The sequence below is a fragment of the Dermacentor variabilis genome, chromosome 9, assembly GCF_050947875.1.
Source record: "Dermacentor variabilis isolate Ectoservices chromosome 9, ASM5094787v1, whole genome shotgun sequence".
Lineage (NCBI taxonomy): Eukaryota > Metazoa > Arthropoda > Arachnida > Ixodida > Ixodidae > Dermacentor > Dermacentor variabilis.
This window is the reverse complement of record NC_134576.1, coordinates 110390888-110417082: the sequence shown is the minus strand read 5'-3', so window position 1 is coordinate 110417082 and position 26195 is coordinate 110390888. Positions and strand designations below refer to the sequence as shown.

Genomic DNA, 26195 nt, shown 5'->3' with positions numbered 1-26195 from the left:
TGAGTTTATCATGAAGAAACAACAAGAGACACCACTGCATCGTAAGTCCTCCCCTTGTGGCATACCGCAATGTGAATGTCATGATGCATTCACATATTGCTAGCAAACAGTTGGAGAATTGCTAAGTGGAGTAACAAAAATTCATAAATAATGACATTAGTTTTCAAAATGCTTCAGTTTAATCAAGGCAAATAAAGCACGAAATGTGTGACCAGCAACATTTGTGCAAAGACAAACAAGAACACTTGTGGTAAGTCAGACCTACTAGGCACAAAGGCATAAACTGCCTAGCTGTATGTACAAACAAACATGACACATATGGCCTTCACAGCCGTGGAAGCACCAACACCAAGAAATCCAGCGAAAAGTCATGCGAGAGCTTCCCACTTTGGTACCTAAGCACTAAGGGCTTGTGGCTTACGAAATATTTCAGCACATGTCACTCGTAGTTAAAAAAAAAAAAATTCTGTGGTTGCACAATTTCAGTGCTGTGATCAACAACAGAAGTTGCCACATTTCACTGCAAGCCACTTATTACACCTGCTCTACGCTTCACTTAAATGCAAGATGAAGGTCATGCATAGAGAACCAGAGTTGTTTTTTTTTGGTTTCACACTACACACAAATCACAAGTTGTCCTCGTAGTACCTCCTGCGACCAAACCGGCTAATGCGGTACAGTGACGGTGACGATGCATCACCGCTTCCCCTCCCATCGCCGTCATCATCATCGTCCAACCGCAATGAGCCAATGGAAGTCCCTTCAAGAAAGGCATCTGCAGACGTGTCTTCTTCGGACAGTGACACAATGCTATCACCCCCTCCATTGGAAGAGTTGAGAAGCATGGCATCCTGCTCGGCCGTGGAGTCCGAGGCTCTGTGGTCTGCGTTCTCGGCCGTGCCGGCACCTTCAGCTGCACTGCCCGAATCACCGTGCGATGAATGTTCCATAGCATTGCACTCCCTTGTGTGTGGCTGCACACCACCAACAGTCGTGTCGTGCGCCGGTTCCTCGAGTCGGATCCCCGCTATTCCTTTTTTGGGGACACCAGCTAGATCGCGCTTCACTCGTCGTCGCCGAGAAAAATCGTTCCGGCGCACTTGCACCATGTGCTCAAAGTCAACGATGTAGAGGAAGCCTGCGATCAGTACTTCGCACCTGCAAGGATGCATTGTGTGTTTCAAATGAAGAAAAAGAGAAAAGGCCATGCGACTCTATAAAGGCATGTGTTGAATGACACCAGACACAAGTCCAAACCCATTGACTGATGGGTTTAACATCCCGAACCAACATGCTCATCATGAGGGATGTCGCAAGGGGAGCTCTGGATTAATATCTACTAGTCAGTCCCTTTAGTCTACGAATTCCATGCATGTGGGATTGTGGAACTTTCCTAGCCTTCTGTGAAAGCCCCGTAGGCTCGTCGGCCGGGATCGAAAAAGAAAGCCGAAGAAGAACCAGCATGATTCCCCACCTGCTCTTTTCCATTTTGCAACCAGCCAGGCAGTCGACTAGAAACAGCTTAACATGAAGCCCAGCCCCACTGGAAAACACTCTGGACAACCAGTGGCAACTCACGGGCGACCACTACTCTAGATATCGCAAATGTTGTCTCCCGTAACTCGAACAGTGTCCGCTAACTTTATTCAGACATCACAGGATGTCTGGGGTTCAGAGAAAGAAGCTTTTAACAGGCTGGTCCGTGCCCTGCTACAAATGAGACGTGGAGAAAAACCACTAGGTAAACAGATCGCAGAATTGCAGTACAGATATAATTAACGATAGGCATAGAAAAGTATGTGAGCACTGTCTAGCACAAGAAATTGTACAACTATACCGGGTGTTTTTTAAAAACCCTACAGAATTTAAAAAATGCGCTCGTGGCAGACAGCCTAATTCAAGTCATCAAGCTAGATTACTCAAGGATGCAAACATAACTTGCAGAAGAAATCAAAATAGACAATCAACTAACTTTTTCAAATTCACTAGAACCTTTATTACTTACCAGAAGGCAAATATATTGCAATTTACAAATTGCAGCCGGTAGGCTCACAAGGCGCGTCCACTTGAGACAAATTTTCAAGATGACATCAATTTCGAAATGTATTCATTCCCAAGGTGTGTGACTAAATGCGTGGGCATTCCAGCTACTTTTGTGTTTCAAGCAATGGCAGAAAGCAATGGCTTGTTAGAAAAGTAAGTGGAACAACAGTGCATTTTAATCACTAGTTTCACAGCGCACATCTCGAAAACCGTGTGACCCTGAGAATGAAAGTAGGCAGCAGTGTGCAGCACAACATGACCTCCGAGATCCCCGATGCAACTACGTAACACCCACTGTTCATTGCCTGTGCCTTGAATTGCAGAATAATGGTGCCGCTCCATTCAAACCCAATTTCTCTGTGTAACAAAGTCGTCTCTTGTCATAAAACAAATGCCAATGAAACTCCAGAAAAAGGGCACTCCAACATCAAAAATTAATTTTATCATGTTTGTCTGTAGCATTTATTTAAACAGTGTTCATACAGGGGAGCAATCCCTCGCTTCAGAGCAAGGCGTGCACATCCCATGACAATGTCAACTTTTTTTCGGTGACAAGGGGCTGACGTGGACATCGCCAGGGGATGGAGATGTTTTCTCGTGCCGCTACAAAAGATCTGCTCTCAACGGGGAAGACAGCGGGTATCTTGCCACCCAACTAGTCTAGTAATCTAGCTATATCTAACTGGCAGGACAGAGGCAACGCTGAAATCACCGCTACCTGCACGGGTGCTGGGTGGCCTTGTTTACTTGGCAGCGATTATTTTTCAGTGGCACAAACACCTGCCGACATGTTGAAGCTCAGCAATGAAGCGACTCAGTTTTTCATGTCATGCACCACAGCATACTCGTGCCGTGTGGATGCTCTGCGTTGAGAGTGTAAGTCGCTACAACAGTCTCTGTTAACAATGACATACTCCAACCCCTGCACCATACCCACAAAGCCTGTGAAAGCGATGGAGCAGCATGACAGCTTATGACGTCATGCTTCCTCACCGTGCCAAGGGTTGCCCATTGTTTCAGCACTTTAACAGCTTGCACGGGCCAAAATGCTGATCAAGTTATCATATATAACAATTTGCAAAAATGCAAGCAATCTAACATTTATGTACAGCTAGAAAAGGTACAGGCAAGGTAATGTATGGGCAACACAAGTGCTTGTAAAATATTTCAATTCACAGTTCATTAAAATCACGTGACAATTATATAATTGCTACATGCTGAACCTTTAGAGAGAGACAATGCTCGTGCTGTCCCTGTGTTTTTTTTTTTGCTGTGCATTACGAACTTATTCCAACTCATCCATCATTCTATTTTTGTTCCAATGCTTATTGCACAGCCCCAATTGTTGAGTCAGCACCACCAGATATTTCGCAGTTTGCATGCGCTGAGAAGCGTACCTGGAAAGTTGCTTGGCAGCCGCTGCCTCTAGCTCTGCACTGGTCCTTTCATCATACTGCCACCAGCCATTGCGGCCCTCGTAAAACCACCTGTAGCTCTCCTCGGTAGGCGAGTCCTGCTCGGCCTCCGGATCTGGAATCAACTCTGGCTTCTCCGTGAAGTCAGCAGGAATTTCCTAGACAAAAATAAAGGAAAAGGAAGAAAAGCTTGATGCATTTTATAACTGTTCATCTACAACAGTACACAGGGACAGAGCGGAATGACCGGAAAAAGATTAGACAACACAAGCTAGTCATGTTGTCTCGTTCTTTCGCACCATCCCCAAGTATTTTTGTGGAGAAGCATCAGCAAGCTCAGCTTTCAACCCCTCTGCAGCTCTTCATCATCATCATCATCATCATTCTTATAGAGCAGACGTCTGCAACCAAAACTTCTTCACTCAGAAGAACCTGACATTTTGCAATCAAATTGACTCCTTCAGCGATGAAGACAGACGTGAGCTGCAGTTTTCCTCAAAATAGGTGACCCCAGCAGGTTCCTCTAATGCATTATTAAACGACTAGATCAAAATAAATGACAAAATGTTTACCTTTATTATGAGCCTGTATTTAAATATAGCACTGAACAAAATCATCCCAGAGCTGTCCCTCCTACTCCACCCGATTCATAGACATGATATATGTATATAAACTTTATTTGACAGGAAAAGATTTTAAGGAGGAGAGTTCAGATAAGATTTATTGTCTCACAGCCACAGAAGGCCTATGAGAGATGCCGCAGTGGTGAGTTACAGAATAATTTCAACCAGCTAGGGGTTTTCTTTGTTTTTTTTTTGTTGTTTTAATGCTCATAGAATCCTTGGTACACAAGTGTTCTTGCTTTCCAAATCCACTATAAAGCGGCCGCTGCCGTCAGGGATTGAATCACTAACCTTGCACTCAGAACCAGAATGGCACAGCCTCCAAGCTACCATGACGATTTCATTTGTCCCCTCTCCTTAATTAAAACAGGGCTTTGCCCTGCACTAACAAATTCCCTAATCTCATCTCTCCATACGACTCTTTGCCATTCTCTGTTATGTTATAACAGCAACTTGCCAAACATTTCATCAGAGTGCAACACCAACCAGACCCTTTCAAGACTGTGCAAAGTCAAACCTTGACATACACCCTGACTTAAGATGCTTTAACAATTTTGTTAGGTCCTGGAGAGTCTCTAAAGTGCATTGTACTCTTCAAGAAAGTCTAAAACAAACTTTCAACTTCGAACACCAACTGCAACGTAAATTCCCTATAGGTAAACTGGTTACGAATGAGTCAATATAGAGCACCGAGAGCTTATAGGGACTACTGAAGACCAGATATATTTAGACTTAGAGTGTACAGCATGTAAATACTGTTTACGCTGTCTTGGCAAGGCTTCAGTGCTGGTAACCATCTGGTTTCCTTATTAACAGCCGTTAAATAGCAACTAAGCAGATGATGCATGCAGCTGGTGGTTAAAGGATAATATGGGAACCCCAGACCATGACCTCCAAGATTTTCAGCATGCCACGAGCGCCACCCGATCTCAGAGGTCATGCCGAAGGGTTGTGCTGGTTTTTGGCGTTCTCTGTTGAGTGCCACTGCCGAAAAGCGGTAATGATGGAAATTTTTATCCGGTTTCAGTATTGACAACATCTATTTTTGCCCACTTTTTGGGATGGATCCGCTCGTACTTCAGATGTAAAAGTTTGCATAGAGGCAGCTTTATATCTTCAGCATATGAAATCAGACTTCTTTTGATCAGTCCCAAATTTCACTGCAGAGGGTCTTTAACAAAAATATTTGGGAAGTCCTAACCATATCCTAGTAGCAGTAGCTCAATTCTGTTGACATAAACAAATTTGTGGTTGAAACAATGAGCCTGTCACCGCTGCAACAGATTAAGAACATTGGGTGTTCACCTGGAATGCCCATTCCAGCCAAAGACAGCATTAGGTGTTGGTGACTCTATTACAGTACCAAATTCTGCACTTAAAACCTGAATGTACACAAACATAAACACATCATTCCTACAGAATGGTTGACTCACTAAACACATTTCTTTCCAGATTATTGTTTTTTTTTACTTCTCTTTCTCTTATGATTCCATATTAAGATGGTCTTTTCACTTGTCAAGTGTTTTCAGTTTTTATATACATATTGGTAATGTATAGGTTCATTAACAGGAAGATGAAGTGCTTCCGCGTTGCTTCTTCACTGATTGCTATCACACACGATTTCTATCTGGCAACAACAACAACAAGTATGATCAATTAATGAATTATAACCCCCTGGAGTGACAAGCCATGTGGTTAAAGTTAAAGACTGTTAACAGTTAAAGACTGTTATAACAATGTCGCATCCCACACAAGATACGATATTCATTATAAGCACATATTTGTCACACGCCGGCAGCGGTGCGACACATATTAGACCTACTTTGTTATATCCAATAATTTGTTATATCAGTGATTGTTATATCAATGTCTGGCTATACCTGCACTAGCCAACATGGCTGGAAGCGGGTCACTGCGCTCACCTGTCGGCACATGGCGCACCTCTTGCTCTGGTTCGCTATGCCCTTCACACACAGAAAACAGAAGATGTGGCCACAGGGTAGCCGGGCAGGGTGGATGCACTTCTGAAGGCAGATGGCACACTCGAGCCTCGGAGTGGTCAGTTCTTCCTCTGCGTCAGCATTTTCCGAGGCTGGCAACAGGAGAAGCACTTCTTGTGAAACTCCAACACCTAAATGTCACAGACCATTTGTGGCAACAAACCATTTTCACTGCAAGAAACAGCCCTGACTAATAGAGTTTACCATATAAAAGCAACATGTAGAGCTCAGAATTGACTTTGACCGTCTAGTGTTCCTCTATGCCCCAGTACTACCGAAATCCTTCTAAAAAAAAACTATGCTGGCAATCATTTAGCACTTGTTTTATGCAAAGACAGAACCCTATACTGTAAAAGTGAATATTAACAGCAATTCACAATAAAAGTGAAAAAAGATATATATATAAAGTGTTTTCAATGAGAAAATTGCTGAACTGGGCTCATCCTTGTGTGTTATTACAAGAAATGCATGAACAAACCCAGCTCATCCATGGCAGGGAAGGGATTAATATGCACACAAATCCAAGTATGCGAGCATTTTTGCATTCCACCCCCATCTGAATATGGCTGCCGCAGCTGGAAGTTGAACCTGTGACCTCATGCTTAGCAGCAGAATGTCATAGCTACGAAGCCATCATGGCTCCTGAAGAAGCAACTCTGCTGAGGTGGCAAACAACTATGCCAGATCAGTTACGCCATGTTTTACTACAGGGCATTTACTGTCTCTGAGGGTTTGAATAACAAACAGGGCATTCGAGATGCAGTGACAGTCTAAGAATTCGGTACGAGCTCTGCCTACAAAACAGCCCTGCACCTACCCTCGGTGTGTCCATGCCCAAAAACATAGTTCCTGATAGATGCCGAAATATCATGGATGATCAAACTCAATTGGCTGGTGCATCTATACAAATTCTTGTGGAGTTGGACAGTGACGTATTTGTCCTTGCGTTCTTGGGTTGTCACCATCTATAGGTGACTAACGCACGTATTCTGACATCCTTCACTGCTAGGAGTCACCACAAAATAAAATGACCACTTTTGTCTCAAATATCCAGTTTTTGATAACCTGAATGCAGCTGTCATTAAAACGTTGGAGATGTCAGTCAATGCCTTCCTGTCATGCTTAATGCAAGGACGATGTGATCAACTCTCAACTCTCATAACTCTGTGAACGATGATACACGCAGAGACTAAACACCGCAAATGACAGAGCCTGGTAAAATGCTGCTCACCTATGTGGAACAATAGTTTCCCACCAAAATTACTAGAGGAAACTCTGGTGCTGTGATTGTTCAACTGCCGTGGGAATTCCAGGCAGGTCATGGATTTGTCTAATCTTCGGGCTTGTGGCATTCCCGTGGCTTTATTCATTACACTGTATATGCCTTCATTAGATCAAATCTCTAAGCAATCATATTTTTCGGAACGCAGGAAAGCATTTAGACTTCTTGCAAATGCGCAATTATCACAAACTTTTGGATTAGTAACACAATATTTTGTTGAATATGACCAATTTTCAGTCACAAAGCAGTTTGATGCCAAATGGAGGATGTTTAGGCAGACCTGTGAAAAAGGCGTCGCTCCGATGCTGCCTATACCTCCACATTTATATTCTCACGGGCACTAGCACCGGAGTATAACTGTAATTTTTGTACAAAGCTTGACGTGCTAAACACATCCAAGTCCTGCAGAAATTCATCAGGGGGCAGTGCGCATACGAGAATGCATTTCCACTTTGCATAAGGTTGTCAACTGACAAACGTGTACTGGTGTACCAATTTCCTTTCTGAATTGTACTTCCCCTGGTATAATAAGCTGTTTGCCCATTTTTCAGATTGTTAGTCTTCTTTTTTTCCCATATGCTGTTGGGTTGCAAAACAATTTAGATGGCGCATTATGGCAGTTGCCACAGAAACTATTTGCAAAGGATTTACCTGACTGCATTCTTTATTATTTCTTGCACTTAACTGCACTCTTCTGTGCCCACTCCTGCGATATCCCACTAGTGTCTGGAATAGCAGTATGTACAAATAAATAAATAGGTAATTAAAGAAACGACAGGCAACTGTAGCAGAATGACATAAAGGTACTTCAGTAAGGTGGAAACTTCGACCAGTTGGTGTAGCATAGTTCAAGTTCTGGAAGACGAGCATTCAGACAGAATACACAGAAGAAGGACACGCATAGCACAATGTGTGTGTTGTTGTTCTCGGTGTATTTTGTCTGAGTGTTGGTTTTCCAGAAATCGAACCTAGAGGTAACCATAAAGGTTTTCACCGTGGGGCTAAATAGGTTAAGAAAACTTCATCTTCGTCTGGAAGCTGAACCCAGTGAAACAACTTTACTAGGGCAGTCACCCTAGCAAGTGCACTAACCTGGGCGCTAGCTTCTGGCACTACACGGGCAGAAGTGTCTTGGTGCACTAGCTCATTAATTAGCCCAATCACACTGCATTCAAAAATTGGTGCTCTCAGTTTTATAAACATATAAGGAATGATTTATTATCTAGTGAATCAGGCACAATGGCCACATACTGTACAACATGGAATATGGGCTGAGAATTTTTTCCTAAAAAGAGAAAACAGCTGAAGTCACCCCTCATCTTACATAGTGGACGTTAGCACATTGTGAGCTGTTGTCCGGCCAAGTCAAGGTCAACGGTCGACCTATATTGCAGTTTATACAGTATGCACACACAAGCTTTTGAAACGACATACCTGGCTCGAATAATTTTTTCAGAAGTTTTTCAGTTGCACCATTGAAACTTCATGAAACATGAACATTAAGTTTTTTTTTTTTTTTCACAGCGTACTTTGTAGCAGAAGGAGTCAAGCCCATGTTTTTATTACTGTTGTGCCTTTATAGAACCACCTGAGAAAATAATTGCCTGTCAAGCGCCAGTCTGTTAGTTCAGAGTTATAGTGCAATTAGATAATAGAGTCCAGCGTCTCCACAACGAACGCCTCTGCAACTAAGGTCCATTGTGAGCAGTGTGGTACGTGACCTTTATAACAAAGTGACCTGTATAACGAATGATTTCAGAGGCCCTAAGCATTTTGTTATAAAGTATACTGTACACCGCAGAGCAATGCACATCTTACAGAATGCCTCAAACGAATTCTTCACAGGCAGATAACAGCGCCAACGATAGACTACAGCTAAACAATCGTTTCCATTGAACGTTTTACGCGTGACGGCGTCACAAGCGTGTCGTTACAAGGCGAGCAACGTCTGTGTGAGCGTACGTACTTGCACAGCACCTGGCGTCTTTCACGCAATGACAACAAAGGCCACATGAACAACAATGCGTGCTTCGCGGCTGGCGCGGGGAGGTCAGACAAAACACGAGTAGGATATATTTGTTCCTCCACACCATAAACTGACGTTGTAAGGGCGTGGGCAAATTATGCGGGCAAGCTCGCTTCGTTCCAGACTATCGGTACGGTACTGAAGACCAGCGACTGGTATAACAAGTTTGCGCTAGTTTGCATGCGTACACAACGAGCGTTATGGTCCACGCTGGTCACTATCTTGGCTACCCCCAAAAGAACGTTGCCCGGTGATTTTTCGCAAACTGAAGCAGAAGGGAAAATTTTGCTCATTAAACAGTTTATCTGCCAAGTAAGCAACAGCTTCCCGTCTCGCAACTTCCTCACAAAAAATAGCTAAGCTCGCACCGCGGTTGTGACATGTTTAGTTTGCTTTCTACACTGACTGTGGTTCACCACGGAGATAGCAGTTGCAGCTAAGGTCTGTTTGAATCAAGTATACGCGTAACTTCGCACACGCGCGCCCAAGACGTAGCGAGGGAGCAGCGGGATTATCACGAACGTTCCCAGCAAAACAACTTTTAGAAACTCACCCGGAGAAGTTTCAGTTGGCTCTCGGCGTTCACCCATGTTCTTCCGCGCTTCACAGAACGGCAAGAGCCGCGAAAATTTCACTTCTGTAAGACACAAATCATCTTGTCCCTCCAACAAAGAGCGCGTCTCAACTGAGGCAATTTGAAGCTGTTGCAGCGCAAAACAAAACGGCTGCACGGGCCAACAAACGGAAAACGGTTGTCACCTTGGCTGTTATTTTGCTGGGATCCCGTGCCTAGAGGCCAGCACAGTTATTTTGCTGACACCATGGGATCTTTCCAAATCGCGAACGCACACAAGTCTCTCAATGGCACTACACCACATGTACCCGATATTACATGTATAAAGTTAAATAACATCTAGGCAGTTGTAACAATGCTTAAACAGCTAAAAAGAGCCAGCATTACTGTTGTGCTGACCTAAATTAAGAATTAGTTTAGTTTCGCTTACAAGCCCGTCGAAATAGCTCCAGCTTTCTGCTCACTTTAATAAAACTGTTCACTAAATTCGTCTCAGATTCACAGTAATTTAAAAATTTATCCATTTTGAGACATATTTAAAGCCTACAGTGCAAGCGGGAACATCGTACAAGGGAAATTAGAGCGATCTTAAGATAAATAAAGTGGCCCTAGGGCGCACTGCGGTCGAGGCTTTTCTCTCGGCAGTCCTCACCGCCATTGCTTGCACCACAAGGCACCTTCGAGCTGTGAGATGGCGTTCGTAACTGCTCGATTTACTGGCGCATTCGCCAAACAGCTGGTGCGGGGCGTTGCCAAGTACCCCAACCGCTGCACCGGCGTGAGTTCGTACCTTGCGCGGAACTTTTCTACCTCGAAATGCGTGTCGGCCGGTCCCGGTGCCGCCGAGGTGTCGTCCATCTTGGAAGAACGCGTCTTGGGCCAGTCGGCCACGGCCGATCTGGAGGAGACCGGGCGTGTGCTGTCCATCGGAGACGGTATCGCTCGCGTCTACGGACTCAAGAACATCCAAGCGGAGGAGATGGTAGAGTTCTCCAGCGGCCTAAAGGGTATGGCCCTGAACTTGGAGACGGACAACGTCGGTATCGTCGTGTTCGGTAACGACAGGCTCATCAAGGAAGGTGACATTGTCAAGCGGACGGGTGCCATCGTCGACGTGCCGGTGGGACCCGAGCTTTTGGGTCGTGTCGTCGATGCCCTGGGCAACCCCATCGACGGTAAGGGTCCCGTGGCGTGCAAGGGCAGGGCCCGTGTCGGAGTCAAGGCGCCCGGCATCATTCCCCGAATTTCCGTGAAAGAGCCCATGTTGACGGGAATCAAGGCCGTCGACAGCCTGGTGCCGATCGGTCGTGGCCAGCGTGAGCTCATCATCGGCGACCGTCAGACGGGCAAGACTGCCATTGCCATCGACGCCATCATCAACCAGAAGCGCTTCAACGAGGGCTCGGACGAAAAGAAGAAACTGTTCTGCATCTACGTCGCCATAGGCCAAAAGAGGAGTACCGTCGCCCAGATTGTCAAGCGACTGACGGGCTCCGATGCCATGAAATACACCATCATCGTCAGTGCCACGGCCTCGGACGCTGCTCCGCTGCAGTACCTGGCGCCATACGCCGGCTGCGCCATGGGGGAGTACTTCCGGGACAACGGGATGCACGGCCTCATCATCTACGACGACTTGTCCAAGCAGGCCGTGGCCTACCGTCAGATGTCGCTGCTGCTGCGGCGACCCCCCGGTCGTGAGGCCTACCCGGGTGACGTGTTTTACCTTCACTCCCGTCTTCTGGAGCGCGCGGCCAAGATGAACGACTCCTTCGGAGGCGGCTCCCTTACGGCCCTTCCCGTCATCGAAACCCAGGCCGGTGACGTGTCTGCCTACATTCCGACCAACGTCATCTCCATCACCGACGGGCAGATCTTCTTGGAGACTGAACTCTTCTACAAGGGCATCCGGCCAGCCATCAACGTCGGTCTGTCTGTCAGCCGAGTCGGATCGGCGGCTCAGACCAAGGCCATGAAGCAGGTTGCAGGTTCCATGAAGCTGGAGCTGGCGCAGTACCGAGAGGTGGCTGCATTCGCACAGTTCGGCTCCGATCTGGACGCTGCCACGCAGCAGCTGCTGAACCGGGGTGTCCGCCTCACAGAGCTCCTGAAACAGGGCCAGTACTGCCCGATGGCCATCGAGGAGCAGGTGGCAGTCATCTACACGGGTGTGCGCGGTTACCTGGACAAGATGGACCCGTCGCAGATCAACCGGTTTGAGCTCGAGTTCCTGCAGCACATCAGGTCCACGCAGAAGGACCTCTTGGCGACCATCGCTAAGGAGGGCCATATCAGCGATGACACAAACAATAAGCTTAAGAAGATAGTCACAGACTTCATGGCATCATTCCAGCAGTGAAGGTAGTGAGCAAGTGCCCAGCCATTCCAGGGTGCCTCCCCTGCAATAGACTTTAGGGGGGTTCAAAGGGAACACAAGCAGCGTGCGGCTTTGTGTGTTGGAGAGGTTTTGTGAATAAATAGTTTTCTCATACAAGACGGCGATGCTTGACCACCCTGCCTATTTTAATGGCTGCCTGTCTAGTGGGTTCAGGGCCTAATCGCTGGACAGTTGCATGGCCAGGAATGAACCAGTCACTTCGTTTGCAGTAACAGGGCTGCTTTGGCTGTCTGCACTGCTTGGTTGCGAAACTCTCTCAAGTACTACACCCCAGCAGTTAGCTTTCAATGATTAGTCAGCAATTCGCCTTTGGAACAAAAAGCAAGAAACCACCTTTAACCATGCGAGCATGTGCTCAACTTGCTCGAGTTTTTGTAACATGTAGGCTTGGTGGTGTAGTTTTGACCTTGATTAGGATAATAATGACCTTCACTTGCTAGAATGGATGAGACCTTTCCTTGCTTCCCATGCTGTGAACAACCTCTTCTTGCTACCCAGGGTGCACCAGTCAAGAATTGTTATGGGAAGATTGATAACCATTGATATCAAGTGTGGTCACCATGCACTTCGTAACTGGTATTGTGTGAACTAGGATATATATATGCAGTGCGGGTTACACCGACAACCTCTTTATTCCACACGGCGTGTTATCTCGTGTAGACTGGATGGTCCAGTACAGCTGCAATGCTAAGAATTGACACTGAATAACTAGGACACATTTAGATACAACATGCAAAAGGCATACATTCAGCCCCCATTATTCACGTGCTCTGCTTAAATTCCATACGAATTATCCAAAATGTTTCACCTGCCCTCACAAGCTGTACGATCCCCTTTATTCCAATATCTGTCATTCACCAACAGACTCCTTAAAACAGTACCATAAAATTCCAAGCACCCCTTCCCCCCTTGGGCTAGGAGTAATATCGGAAAAGGGGGCTTGACTTATGCAGAATTGCAGATAGTGGCCATTAGTTTTTTTTTCTGGAAAAATATGCAGTTCATAGAGGTCACGGGGCAATCAAAAAGTATGTTGAAGGAATGATTGAATCACTCAAATCCATCAAAGTACTTCTCGGAGTTAACTTGCTGCTGGTAGGAGCCGGACCCACAACCTTTACGCGTGTGTTGTGCGTTTGGCTCCCACCAGTGTCAAGTTGTTTTTTCCGTCCACTTTCATTTCACTTTAGTTTATCGTTTCTGCACTTCAATAAAAACTGCAAATAATTTCCCCTATGCTTTCCTTGGCTTCATGTGGCTGTAAAACATTCAAGGCATATTTCACGTAATGTCAATTCAGATTACTTCTGAAATGTGCTTTTCTCAAGCAGCCGTAACTGCTAACTTGGGGTCTGTTTGATTCGCCTGCACCACTTAACTAGTTCATGGCGGTTCACGAGAAGTTCAGAAATTGTGCAGCTCGATTTCAGAGGTGCAGGCTCGGCAAGACACTCGAAATGAATGCAGAGGTGCAGGCGTGTTATGTTATGTCAGACTAATGTGCACAAAGTGTGTAAGTTTGAAAGGTCCTGAACTGCAGGTATGATCGGCTTCTGGGGTGTAAATACACTCCACACTTGCTTACACACATCAGACGTGCGTAAGCGGGGTTTTAACGGCACTCGCACCCAATGCTGCGTCGTCTGCTACGCTGCTGCTTTGTACCTGTACGCCTGCACCAAGTCGGCACCAACTGTGGAGTGGGCGCAGCAAAATCATGAACCAGCCCTACACCTTTTGAAACAAATGGCATGGAACAACAGACAGCTGAGCTAGTTGGTAAGCATTCATTATGCAAAAAAGAAGTGAGGCGTGCAGACAGGACACCATAGTAGAGAAGTGGACAACACGAACGCCGTCAACTGAAGGGAGCACCGAGGCGAAAAAAGAAAGAAGACACAAAACTCACCAGCGCAAGCTCGGGAATGGTAACACCACGTGTCAGTCGGGTACACGTGCCGGTCTACGTGAGAGATAACTGTTAAGGCACTTAATCTCTTCCTTATGTAAAGTAATCGAAGGCTGACTCATGCACGCACTTCCACCATTATAGATATGCCATGCCTCTACCACAAGACGCGTATCTTCATTCTTATGCCTGTACAACATCACGCATTCATCTAACTCTGGCATGCAGTTACAATCTTGGCAATGTAGGGAAAGATTAGAAGGCGATCCACCGGCGTTCGTGTTGTCCACTTCTCTACTCTTGTGTCCTGCCTGCACGCCTCGCTTCTTTTTTGCATAATGAATGGCATGGTTCAGCAGGCGCCATTGCTGCACCGCTGAAACAAATGGCAGGGTGCAGCACCTCGTGAACTGGTTCGGGTGGTGCAGGCAAATCGAACGTACCCTCGGTAGCAAGCAAGAGTACGCATTCATTCATTGTCAAATGAGTTGTGAGAATGCACTATAACACAAGAGGAATAGAGTTTTACTGTCGTCTGGCATGTCCATGTGGCACCATGTGAATGGCATTAAACTTTAAGATGTTGAGCAGCTAATGTACTTTTTTGTACCCATGTAGCACAGGCATTGCGCGACAGGAAAGCTAAATCTAAAAACAACCAAGCACTGATGTAGTGGACACCAAAATCAATCAGTCTAACAAGGTAACATGAAATGCGTTTTTATAACAGTAATAAAGTGCAATGATGCTTTCAGGCATCCCCCCTTTTTTTTTATTGCCTTAAGTTCAAAAAAAAATCTGCGGAGAGCTTGCATCAGTGTAGAGTCCGCGAGCCTTTGTCCAGTGTCGTGTCGTTCTTCAGAGAGATTGTGCAAATCATCCATGCTTGTAAAGTCACAGGTCCATTTGTTTCAGGCCTCACTGTCTGTAAACGTTGGCCACTCGTCAATTACATTACCTGCAAAAATACAAGCAACACAAACACATAAACAATGCTGCACATGTGGAGGGCTCCCCTTTCTGTTTATACATAAACATAGGTCGCTATCTTTGCGCAACACTGACACCTCATTACACACAATCGGCTTTTCACACTGTTCACACTTGTTCAAGGTAAGAACGCAGGCCTCAACACAATACTGTGATGCTAAAGACAATGCATCGACTGAATCTCCTGACATCGTCCATCACGTGGGGTAGGAAGATGTGCTGAGCAGTTAGACTAAATGAATGTGTTCTCCAGAATGTGTTCTCCAAAGCCAGGTAAATTAGTTATTCAGAACTTCCAACTATGTAGACCTTTTCGGAAGTCTGCACCAAGTTTAAGTTAAAGGTTGATGACTGAAATACTCGTTTTCATGACAATGCCAACTTGAGAACAGGACTGTTGGTACTTGCCTCAGTGATGACGCCAGCAGCCACGGTGCTGCCACCTGACCGAAGCGTTATGCGGCCAAGCTCTTTGAACTCCTTGTAGAGCTCCACGCATATCGGACGGCTCACCTTGATTTCAACCAGGCCACTTGTGTTCTTCACTAAACACCTGCACAACAAAAAGAAGGAAGATAAGCTCAAGTTTCAATACCTATGCAATACAGTAAAACCTCGTTAAACAATAGTTGACCAGAGCTCAGAAAAAGTACATACTAAACGGTAGTACTGCTTAACTGAAATAGCATGAGATTGCCCACTTAACTGTCAAAAACTGAACTCAGAGAGAGTGCAATGAAAGGGGAAAAAACATGCAGTATTTATTCAATTTGCGCAACAAAAGTGTTATTTTCGTTTGATGCCGCGGCAGCTTTTCAGCCAGCCCACCCCCTTCTCGGCAAACACTTGCATGGCAGATTCCGCGTTGGCGTTGCATATTCTCTGTGCATGGGCGCCGTACTGCTGCAGAAGCCGCGGGCGCCTTTTCCACCGAGGGGTGCTATTTTCGTTGCGAAGACTGCATTCATGAGGCTGACGTAACGCACAGCTTCTGCCACTGTCGGGCCTGAATCGCCTGTGCTGTCGCTTTCCGTGTCGTCCTCATCACTGTGGCTAGGCAACACTTCGGCAACAACAGAGGCAACGATGGCGAAAAGTCGAACCTCGTAGCCGACATCTCTTCGCAGTCACAGCAGTGCTGCCGAGCAACTTCTTCGCATTCCAAATGCCACGTCAACAGTCAACAGTAGATCCCTGTCGCGTGCCAACACCGACTTCTTCATGTCACATTCGATAGCACGAACAATGTCTAATTTTTCTTCTATGCTGAGCACGTGGTCTTTTTTATCCAAGCTTCGGCATGACGCGAGTCCTTGCTTGCACGACGCCACAACGCTCACTGGCATGGCTCAGAGATGATGCTGATGTTTATGCGGCTTCACGTGCAAACGCACAGGGTGCTTGGAGGCCATTGTTTCAATCTCTGAGGCTTGTTCTACATAGAAGTGCTATTTTCTCTCATTGGGAAAAAACTGATTTATTCCCAATATAGAAGTTGTGATGAATAAAAACACAAATGGAAGCGGCATACCTTGCCGCCAAGATTTTCACTGCGCCGCTACTAGTTACGTGAGGCAATAGATATCACTCGTCGTCGCTACCAGCCAACTCCTTATTGCTATCAACAGACCAAAGCATTTAATCCTCGGTGCTGTCCATGGCATTCGAAATCCCGCACTTTTTAAAAGCCTTGTTGACCATGGCAGATGGGATCGTGCACCATGCATCTTTCACCCATTCAGCAAAGTCCTGCAGCTAGGCACGCTTCATTTTATTTACAGGCGTGAATTCGTGGCAGCCACTGACAAGCCATTCGGTGTAGAGCACCCGAATTCCATCTTTCACTGGCTTGTTCAAACAAACATCAAGTGGCTGGAGCTGCGATGTCAAGCCGCCAAGTGTCACGACAAGGTCGATGTTGCATGCAGCCAGCTTGTCCTTGATGCGCTGGTCAAGGTGGCACCTGAATGCGTCGAGCACAAGTATCTCACGCAGACCCAAACTGCCGCCAGGTCTCTTCTGCCAAACATTATCAATCTAATCAGGGACCAAGTTTGTGATCATCCAACCTTTATCATTTGTGCGCACAATCACGCCATTCGGAAACACGATACTTTTCGGGAGCATCTTCCATGTGAAGATAAGATACGGGGGCAGCTTGTGCCCATCCGCAGTGCAACAAAGCATTGCAGTGACTCAAATTTTTTCGTGGCCGGAAGACAAAACGCACACTTGCTTCACCCCCTTCTTTTCAACGGTTCTGGTGGCAGGCATGTCCAAGTAGAGCGGCATCTGATCGGCATTTCCAATCTGTCCGAAGTGGTAGCCATTTCTATGGCGCAACTTCAAAACATACCGCTGAAAACTGCAATTTATCTTCGTATTTTTCTGGCAATTTTTTGGCATATCCCTGTCCGCCTACAAAGAAAAAAGCCTTTTCTTTTCATAAAATCTGATAGCCAGCACCTGCTCCCTTTGAAGTCACTCCGCATTAGCCCTTTCTGTAGGGCTAACTGCATCGCCCGCACTTTGAACAGATCGGTCGTCACAGGCCGCTGTGCCGCTCGCTGCTTTTGCTGCACGTATTCCGCAAACAGCTCTTCTATTTTGGCAAAGCGGCCCTGCTTCGGTCCAGTGAAACCCTTCCTTGTTACTTTGCTGGCGAAAATATTCTCCTTCTGTATGCGCCAGTCCCGCAATCAAGTTTTGGGAACTCTGAACGCCCGTGATGCGGCCTGATTTCCGTCCGTCTCTGCGCACATGATAACTTTCCTTTTAAATGCGGCATCATGGTGGACTTGGCATGTCTTCGCAGTCAGCGCTTTCATGCTGATTGAATAAACACAGAAAACGGGAAAACAGGCAATAGACTAGGTTACACCAGCGCCTGGTTACACGTACAACATGGAGGTATGCACATGGAGGAAGCTACGGCAGCTAGGATAGAAGCGCGTACGAGGCAGCCATTTTTCTAATGCTGATGGCGATATGGTAATGCGGATTTAAGGTTGTACTTGATTCTAACGCACATGCAATTTTTGGACCCGTTTTATCGGAAAAAAGGTGCACGTTAGATTTAAGTAAATACGATAGTTGTTTGGCATCGCGACGAACGTTTTGGAAGCGAGGCGTCTCAGATATTATGGACTTTGGATAAAATGGACGTTTTCTGTAAGAATACCAGGGCCCGTTGTAATGCGATTCGACTGCAGTTGTCAAGCTTAAAGGGAGCGCCGATCTATGTTCAAAGGAAAACCCTATTCAAGGTGTTTCAAGACAAAACTGACCAATGTGCCAAGCAAGAATCTACTAAGAAATGACCAGTACGCATGACTTCGTGTATAATGTGGGTTGTATTTGCTGCCTAAGCTCTAATTTGTTCCTTATAGTGGTTTCCCCAACACCACTATCACTAGAGTTCGGAACAAGTGTCGTGAATCCTGAAATAAACAGCTACAATAATACCTTGGCTCACAAATCACATGCCCAGTGCCCCATGCACATTCACATGCGTGTGTAAGTGGGTATGCACACATGTATGCAATGTAACATGTACATGTATGCACATGTAATTGGGTATGCACCTGGCTAGCTGGTGATCCCTCATGTGCACAGTTGTTTGCCTCTCCGTCCTAGATAAAGAGGCACGAAGATTCCAGCTCAGCTTGGAGTCCAGTCTTGGCTACGTTCTCCTCTCTTTAACAGACCCATCATGCACTTAAGGGCTACTAAAGGCTTGAAAACAAGAAATTCAGCAGATGGCATTACTGCTTCCCTAGGCAACGGATGTGACAGCAGCAACATGTCCTGCAGTGATGATGACAATTCACGCTGTGCCCTGGATGATATTCCCTGAGGATTTCATTCGGGCCAATGATAGTATTGAGGTCTGTGGGCCACTGACCGACGATGACATGTATAGCTATTGTAATACTCACGGCCGCTGGATAAAAAGAAAGGTGCGGCCTGCCGCGTGCGTCGAAGACCCCGTCACCTGCCGTGGCGCCGCCACTCCAGGACCGTTGTCTGGGATCGGCACAGAAAATGCATCAGGAATGCGCTTGGAACGCCATCGCCCGTGGAACCTGATGCGTCCCATCCCTGACAGCTAGCGCCATTTGGCCCAACGAAGCGGCCAAGAATGCAACTGCAGCTGTCACATTCACTCCCATTGAAGCCCATCTGACGCGGATGCCGCACTTTTTTTTTATCCAGCGGCTGTGCTAATACTGTATTGAAGTAGCCTGTCAACGATGACAGACTACTTCAATGTATAATAACAAATTTAACTCAGTCGTTTTGCAGCTGTTTGATTGATTTGACCTTTCAAATTATTTGACCAAACCTTGCAGACCCACAAGGGATGAATCAATGAGCGTAGACTGTATAAGTGTTAAATAGCCGTTATCAGATACAAAAGCAGAAAAATTTTTCCTTACAGTACAATATAGCGGCACCTATAGACCAGAGCTTAGACGGTCTACAGGGTCTTCCATGACCGAAGGATGTGCAGTGCCTAGATAACAAAGACGAACCGTGACCAGCAGGCGATGCTGGTTCCATACCTTGGCTTGTTGCGCACCACTTCACCGGTGACCTTGTTCAGCTGCGAAAGGATGCGATGGATGGAAGCCTGCTCCGTGGTGCTTTGGTAGTGAAGCACGACAGGGAAACCTCTTGTCAGGGGCACCTCAACGTTGAACACCACCAGGCGCGCCTGGAACCGTGTCGACACTCGGATTGGGACTGTCGGATCGCAGAGGAAGCTTCCCGTAGTGACCTAGAATCACCAAGGCGGGGCAGGCACAAGTTACTCCCTTTGAATGACCGATGCTAATCACAAGTTGGTGAGACAGTTGCTACATTTAGCGAGTCCTTAGTCATCTTAACAAGTTTGCCTTCTTGGAGTCTTAAGCTACTCTTGCAGCGGCCTTTTCAATGACATACAGTATTTTCTTGATTCTAATGTGCCTTCGATTGTAATGCGCATCCATCTGCCGTGACCTAAAGAAAGAAAAGCCCTTTACAGTACTGTGCACTTCTTTCTTTCATATAAAAATACAACTTTCTCTCATTTGGAAAGAAACAAAGATTTACTCCCAATGCACTAATGTTGCAATATATTAAAAAAAAATTGCAGTTTCGCGCAAAAGGCGAAGCATCGATTACAATAGCAAATTAGTAGACAGCCATACGAAAAGTAACGAAAGTAGTTTTATCGGCCGTATAAACTTCTAACATTCGCTAACTAAATTAACAAGCATGGTGTCACGCACACACAAGCAAGAATGTATCTAACTCAATGACCATGGAAACTCTTTAAACGCTGGAGTGAGGAAGTGCGGTAGCAGGAGCGAGGAAATTGACCTTTGTGCAGCCCCTCGCTTCGAAGCGAACGAAGCGACGAGAACACAGCGTGATGCGCTTAGATGCGTAGACTCTTCCATTGCCGCAGATAGCTTTCAAGATGGGGGCCACGCGGCCGCACCGTACGTAGCAGCCGCCGGTGTAGAACACCTCTCCTGTTTGCGCTAGTCTCGCACGCAAGTTTCGGGAACTCCGAACGCCCGTGATGCGGCCCAATTTCCGTCCGTCTCTACACACGTGAACGTTTTCCTTTTAATTGTAGCATCGTGATGTGACTCGGCATGTCTTTGCAGTCGGCTCTTCCATGCTGATAGAGCGAACGCAGAAAACGGGAAGACGGACGGTGCACTAACCTAAGCCAATGGAAGCATTCCTAAGCACATGTACTAAAGCACATGGAGAAAGCTACGGCAACTAGGCCCGAAGCGCGTACGAGGCAGCCATATTAAAATGCCGATGGCGATGTGGTAATGCAGATTTAGGGTCTTACTCTATTGTAACGTGCGCATAGTTTTTGGGCTCGTTCTATCGGAAAAAAAGTGCGCGTTAGATTCGAGTAAATAGGGTAAGTAGCCAATAAATCGCCTTGGTAAAATTTCTCTAGAAACTTTGGCAGCATTCGATGCCTTGCCCTCATTTCATCCAAAGGGGAATATATGCCTGCATTTGTCACTATTTCTGAAGCCATATCAAGTAGCCAATTTAGGGAGCCATCTGTGTGCATCAAAGCTGCCTTTTGCTAGGCAAGCAAAATCTTGAGATACGGTTGTTTTAGAAAAATGGGGGTTTGGCCTATTCACATTCTGACTGGAGTTAATTCGGGCCCACTGTTCCCCTGTAGCTGACAGTATAGTCCGCAGTGGGATGACGCTATCATGAAGAGCAACGGCAGTAGGCAGCGAATGCTTCATCTGCCTCTCGCTTCAACGCATTTCCCAAACTTAAGACTGTGCAACCTCCAGTACTAAACACGCGGGAAGACAGCACACACGATATACCACGCAATCTCGGCATGCCCACTCTTAGCACACGCAGCAGATTACCTCTAAAACAGGGCATGCAAGCTGCGTGTGCACTCAGCTATGCTGACAATCATGCGCAACCAAAGCCACACTAAAAAAGGAGATGAGCGTCAACCTGCCCGGGCATCAATCATCAGCGTAGTGTCGTCAACAGCACTATGCTCCACGAGCTGTGAACAGCTAGGTGAAGATGCTTAGCGCAATAGGGCTGGCGGCGATAGCTGTGAATGCAGCATGTGACGACCCGGGAGGAGATTTGCCGAGACCAGAATAGGAAACCGAGTGCACACTGGTGTTTTCACGCGAGACGAGCGAACGAGAATTGCAGGAAAGCTGCCGCAGCGGGCGGCCACTGTTCTCGATTGCGCATGCTTTGAGCCTTTTCTTTTTACACCGGATCTAGCGGCCAGAAAACGTATCACACGATCACAGTTTGCCGATGCACTGAACATTGGTGCCAGGACATTGTGTTTTCCAGGAGCGTATGAACTGGTAAAAATAAAGTGTAAGTGCACTGGATAATTTTTGTGTCCTCGATCACTGATACTAGTGCAAGGAAATTGTACGTAATGGGATCGTATCAACAAGCTTCTACAGTACTTCCTTATGTAGAGGTTTAGCTGTACTTTCAAATATAATACAGAGGACATCAAGGAACAATTAAAACATATAAAGAAAGACAAAATTCCAAAAGTTATTATCATCATGATCACTCAGTGACCTCTCACTAAAGATGAAATGTTTCTGGAAACAAACTGGTGACTTCATCCCAAAAAATGAAGGTTACCAACGCTGCAACGGAACAATGTTCTAACTACACTCAGATTATATGCACAATTGCATTTTTCACTCTATGAGATAACCCTTGTCACCTCATGATCATAAATGACACCAGGCAGTACTAAAGGGACACTATGGGCTTAGTCACTTTAAACTAGTGGAGCTTTCTAAGTTCTTTCAAAACTCTCTTTGCATTCCTTCCAGGCACTTTAAACCACAGCAGTCGTTGATCCACTATGAAAAGCAATTAAAAGCTTCACACCATCAGAAAGAGTGATGAATTCGGCACAGCGGTGCATAGATAAGCGAACAGGGCTCACTCGTGATTTTTTTTAATCACAGAAACAAAACCGGTTGCTCTGAATGAACCAGATGCATTTTCTGGAATTTCATGTTACTGTGGCGCCAGTTTTCCTAACCTATGTTGGCTCTCGTATCGCTTTCGTATCACCTTCAAAATTGTGCTGAAGAACAGGCAGGTTACTTTAGAGCAATTCTTCAATTTTGAATATTAAAAATAAAGGGGGGGCTAAGACAGAGGATGAAGTTCTTCAAAGTAGGGTCTTCTGGCTCATCTAGCTGAGGGTAACTGACTCAGACTGAAGTGTTTTTGAGGAGTGTTTATAAAAGTGGAGATGGGTGCAAAAGCTAGTTCGAACTCAAATTACTGGTAGTTCGGAAAAAAAAAAAACAAGCTAATGTAAACAGTTTCCCTGCCTCCGTCCATTGTCACCCCCTTATAGACTTCAAACAACCTCCTTCCTTGGTAAATATAGTATATTGCCATTTTTTTTCTGACATGTTGCGCTATCTTGTTTCTTTGCACGATTAAAGAAGTTCAGGGGACAAATCAATAGGTTTCTTGTAGGAAGCCTATTCTTGTTCCCCGTAGAACATGTCCCACAGAACAAACCAGCTCAAAAAACGAATTTAAGTCCATTCTGCGAAGCACCACTGTATTGGTGCAGCACTTTTTAACCTACCTTGATCATGTCGACCCCGGCCAGAGTCAATGCCACTTGGTCTCCAGCAAAGGCCTGAGTTACTGGTAATTCGTCGATGGTGATACCTGCAAAGTAACAATGCGCGAGTTTGTCACTGCAGACAGTGACGCACTGCCGACTTCATCAGCAGCACAACATATTCCTTTCGGTGCATTCATTTGCGTATGCGACTTGTTCTTGCCAGTTCTGTCAAGTGGTGGTGGAGAGGAAAAGAATAACCACAGGTACTGAGCTGCAGCTAAATTGAACTGTACGCTTTCCCAATGTGAATTATACTTTTAACTTGAGTGTGCTGCGTATTGCTACAAAGAACCGCTACTGCTACACACGACTGACGTGTCTCGACATGCCATGTTGCATCAGCAACGGTGAGGGAATAGTTTTTCTCTGTAATGCCTGCAATGAATAATTAACTTGTAATGTACATGTGCTCTGAGCTGGCAATTTAATTCTCTTTAAAAGCAAAAACGCAATATGGCTGACTGTATGCCAAATTGGGAATTAATTGCTCTCTGATTACGAGGACTCACTAGAATATATCAGCTACTATAACTTACATGTTTTTCAAAGGAGTATGCAACACCTTCTACTGAAATTATGTAAATCTGACACATTTGTTGACAGCCCATCATAATTTGTTACAGATGGAGATATACATCACTACACAGCACACACCTGTTGCACATTTGTGCAAGTACACATCCTCCTGGACTTAAAAATCATATTCATATCATATTCATGTTGATTGATTGATTGATTGATTGATTGATTGATTGATTGATTGATTGATTGATTGATTGATTGATTGCATTTAACATCCCTAAGCAATACTGGAGCTACGAAAGATGCCATAGTGGAGGGCTATGAATTAATTTCAAACACCAGAGGGTTCTTTTAGCTCACTGGTGATCAGGCTCGAAATCACACACACGAGTAAAAGCCATGGAAGCAGCATTCTGGTCTGCGAGCGACCAGCCGACAATAAAAGCGAGTAGGCCTATCAAGTAGGTCTGTGCACCTACTTTACAGACAGGAGTAAGCTCGCACCGTAGGCAGAAAGCACAGAACTATATTTGCGCAATAGTCTAAATTGCCTGCGTCACTCAGTCAAGGTCACACTTGGCAACATCGCAATGATAGACAGCACAAGTTGGGCTGCGTGATAGGTCAACGCGAAACTTCAAGTAGGCTGAACAACAACACTGATCACAAGTCTGCAAATAAATTAAAGATTTTCTACGCTGCTGGCATTGTAAAATACACTGAACAACTTGCATTCTTGCATGAAAATATCTAAATAACGGCACTTCGCAAAATATAATCTACTGATTTCAAAGATGAAACTGTTTCCAACTTAGCAAAGGACCTTTCTTTTTCTTTTTGAGATTTGTCAACTTCTAGTCACATTATCAAGGTTTTACGCAAATACCACAACTATTCAAGTTATTCACTTCGAATTGATTTGACACTATTACCAGATGCTTCAACTTGACTTTCAACCAAGAAATTTATATTTGCATAAGCCTATAAAGTTGAACACTATATGAAAGGAGGATGGCAACTTGCCTTTTACAGTTCCCTGCTCGGCTGCTGGCATCACAAGGACTTTGTCACCATTGGCCGCACAGCCTGCGTCTATCCGACCGGACACACAGAAGCCGGAACCCTGGCCCTTGAACACATCGCTCACACACAGGCGGAACGGCTTCGACACGGGCCGCTCAGGTGGCTTGAAGCTATCTGCAAAGACAGTACAGCCGTCATTGATACATTTGACATGACACACTAATCACGTTTGAAACCATAGCTCAAATCCTGCTTCAAAGTCAAATACAGTCACAACACAAAGCAATGTGCGATCTGCAAGAAACAAAAATTGAATCACAATGGCCTGAGGTACATCAGGTAACGCTCTCAACAATGACTTTGCAACACAACGTTATTTGAACGATTCCGTTGCAGCGGCCACTGCAGTGTCTGCCCATATGTCATCCCCAGGTTGCACACGTTGGCAGTGATTTGATGAGCGAAACGGAATGGTTCGCAAAGCTAAAAGTTTTTGGAAGCCAAGTTACCACATCCGACTCGTAGCAGGACTATGCAGCATCAGCTGGAGTGACAACACGCTTGTCGTAAACAAAAGGTGGCACTTCTCGCCTATCACTATTTTCGTTAGCTTTCCATTACAGGAGGAATAGCTGGGCAGTCATGATGATCTCGGTTATTTATGTTTGCTGCCGAAACAAAGAACGCAACTGTGAATGAAACTGCGACTGAGGCTGCTGACTGAATCACAGGAAGCAACTTGATACAACAATGATGCACTAGTTGATGGATTAGTGCACGGTCGAGGAAGCCCCTTCCATCTGCTTTGGCTCCCATCTGAATTTGCCCTTCAGCCCGACGAAACACCGTTCACAAGGCCATTGATGTCTATGGATATAAGCATGGCACATCCTACTATCCCAGTTCTTGCACGAGCCAATGGCCTGCCCATTGTTAGACTCTTTGAGGGTCGAACGCAAGAAATATACAGCACTGCGAACAAATCCCAAATGGTTGTTGCCATATATTTACTGAGCGGTCTGTATGTTCTGGTCTGAGCAGTCTGTATTTACTGAGCAGTCTCGCATGTCTGTCAAACATGCCACCTTTTTGTTGCCCAGCAAGTGCTGCCACTCTGTCTGGATACAAGGAATTTTTTATTTTTTTTTTTTGCATGCACGTCGCAGTTAGTTTTTGATTTCGTCTCACAGGCTGTT

The 26195-nt window shown here is 45.6% G+C and overlaps 2 protein-coding genes and 1 pseudogene across 5 annotated transcripts in view; 1 reads left to right on the top strand and 2 right to left on the bottom strand.

The window, feature by feature from the left end:
• Positions 1-156: 156 nt before the first annotated feature.
• Positions 157-10376, bottom strand: Rnf146 (Ring finger protein 146). Of its 3 annotated transcripts, XM_075669020.1 has the most exons (5): positions 9943-10376; positions 8015-8089; positions 6004-6173; positions 3441-3616; positions 157-1158 (listed from the first exon to the last, which is right to left on the bottom strand). In XM_075669020.1, exons 2-5 carry the CDS (start codon positions 8022-8024, stop codon positions 627-629), a joined length of 888 nt encoding a protein of 295 aa, XP_075525135.1. In that variant the 5' UTR covers positions 8025-8089; positions 9943-10376; the 3' UTR covers positions 157-626. The 3 variants fall into 3 exon arrangements, with proteins under 3 accessions (XP_075525135.1, XP_075525132.1, XP_075525133.1); XM_075669017.1 differs by lacking the exon at positions 8015-8089 and having other exon boundaries at positions 6004-6212; positions 9943-10374; XM_075669018.1 differs by lacking the exon at positions 8015-8089 and having other exon boundaries at positions 9943-10370.
• A 213-nt stretch (positions 10377-10589) lies between these two features.
• On the top strand, positions 10590-12459 carry LOC142557293 (ATP synthase F(1) complex subunit alpha, mitochondrial pseudogene; annotated as a pseudogene).
• A 2515-nt stretch (positions 12460-14974) lies between these two features.
• The window catches only part of HBS1 (translation elongation factor EF-1alpha (GTPase) HBS1), a 40463-nt gene continuing 29242 nt past the window's right edge, over positions 14975-26195 (bottom strand). For both annotated transcript variants that reach the window (XM_075669011.1, XM_075669013.1), the window contains 5 exons: positions 25000-25173; positions 23413-23498; positions 19826-20040; positions 15669-15813; positions 14975-15228 (listed from right to left, as the gene is read on the bottom strand). In XM_075669011.1, the coding sequence (XP_075525126.1) occupies positions 15220-15228; positions 15669-15813; positions 19826-20040; positions 23413-23498; positions 25000-25173 (629 nt within the window). In that variant the 3' untranslated portion in view covers positions 14975-15219. The remainder of the gene's footprint in view (positions 15229-15668; positions 15814-19825; positions 20041-23412; positions 23499-24999; positions 25174-26195) is intronic.

What these genes read in the sequence shown, in the direction of transcription:
- Rnf146 (XM_075669017.1), bottom strand. Translation starts at nt 9,979, where the DNA reads ATGGGTGAACGCCGAGAGCCAACTGAAACTTCTCCGG. An exon ending in GCCAACTGAAACTTCTCCGG is followed by an intron (nt 6,213 to 9,942) that starts GTGAGTTTCTAA and finishes TGTGACATTTAG; the next exon opens with GTGTTGGAGTTTCACAAGAA. An exon ending in GCTGCCAAGCAACTTTCCAG is followed by an intron (nt 1,159 to 3,440) that starts GTACGCTTCTCA and finishes GCATCCTTGCAG; the next exon opens with GTGCGAAGTACTGATCGCAG.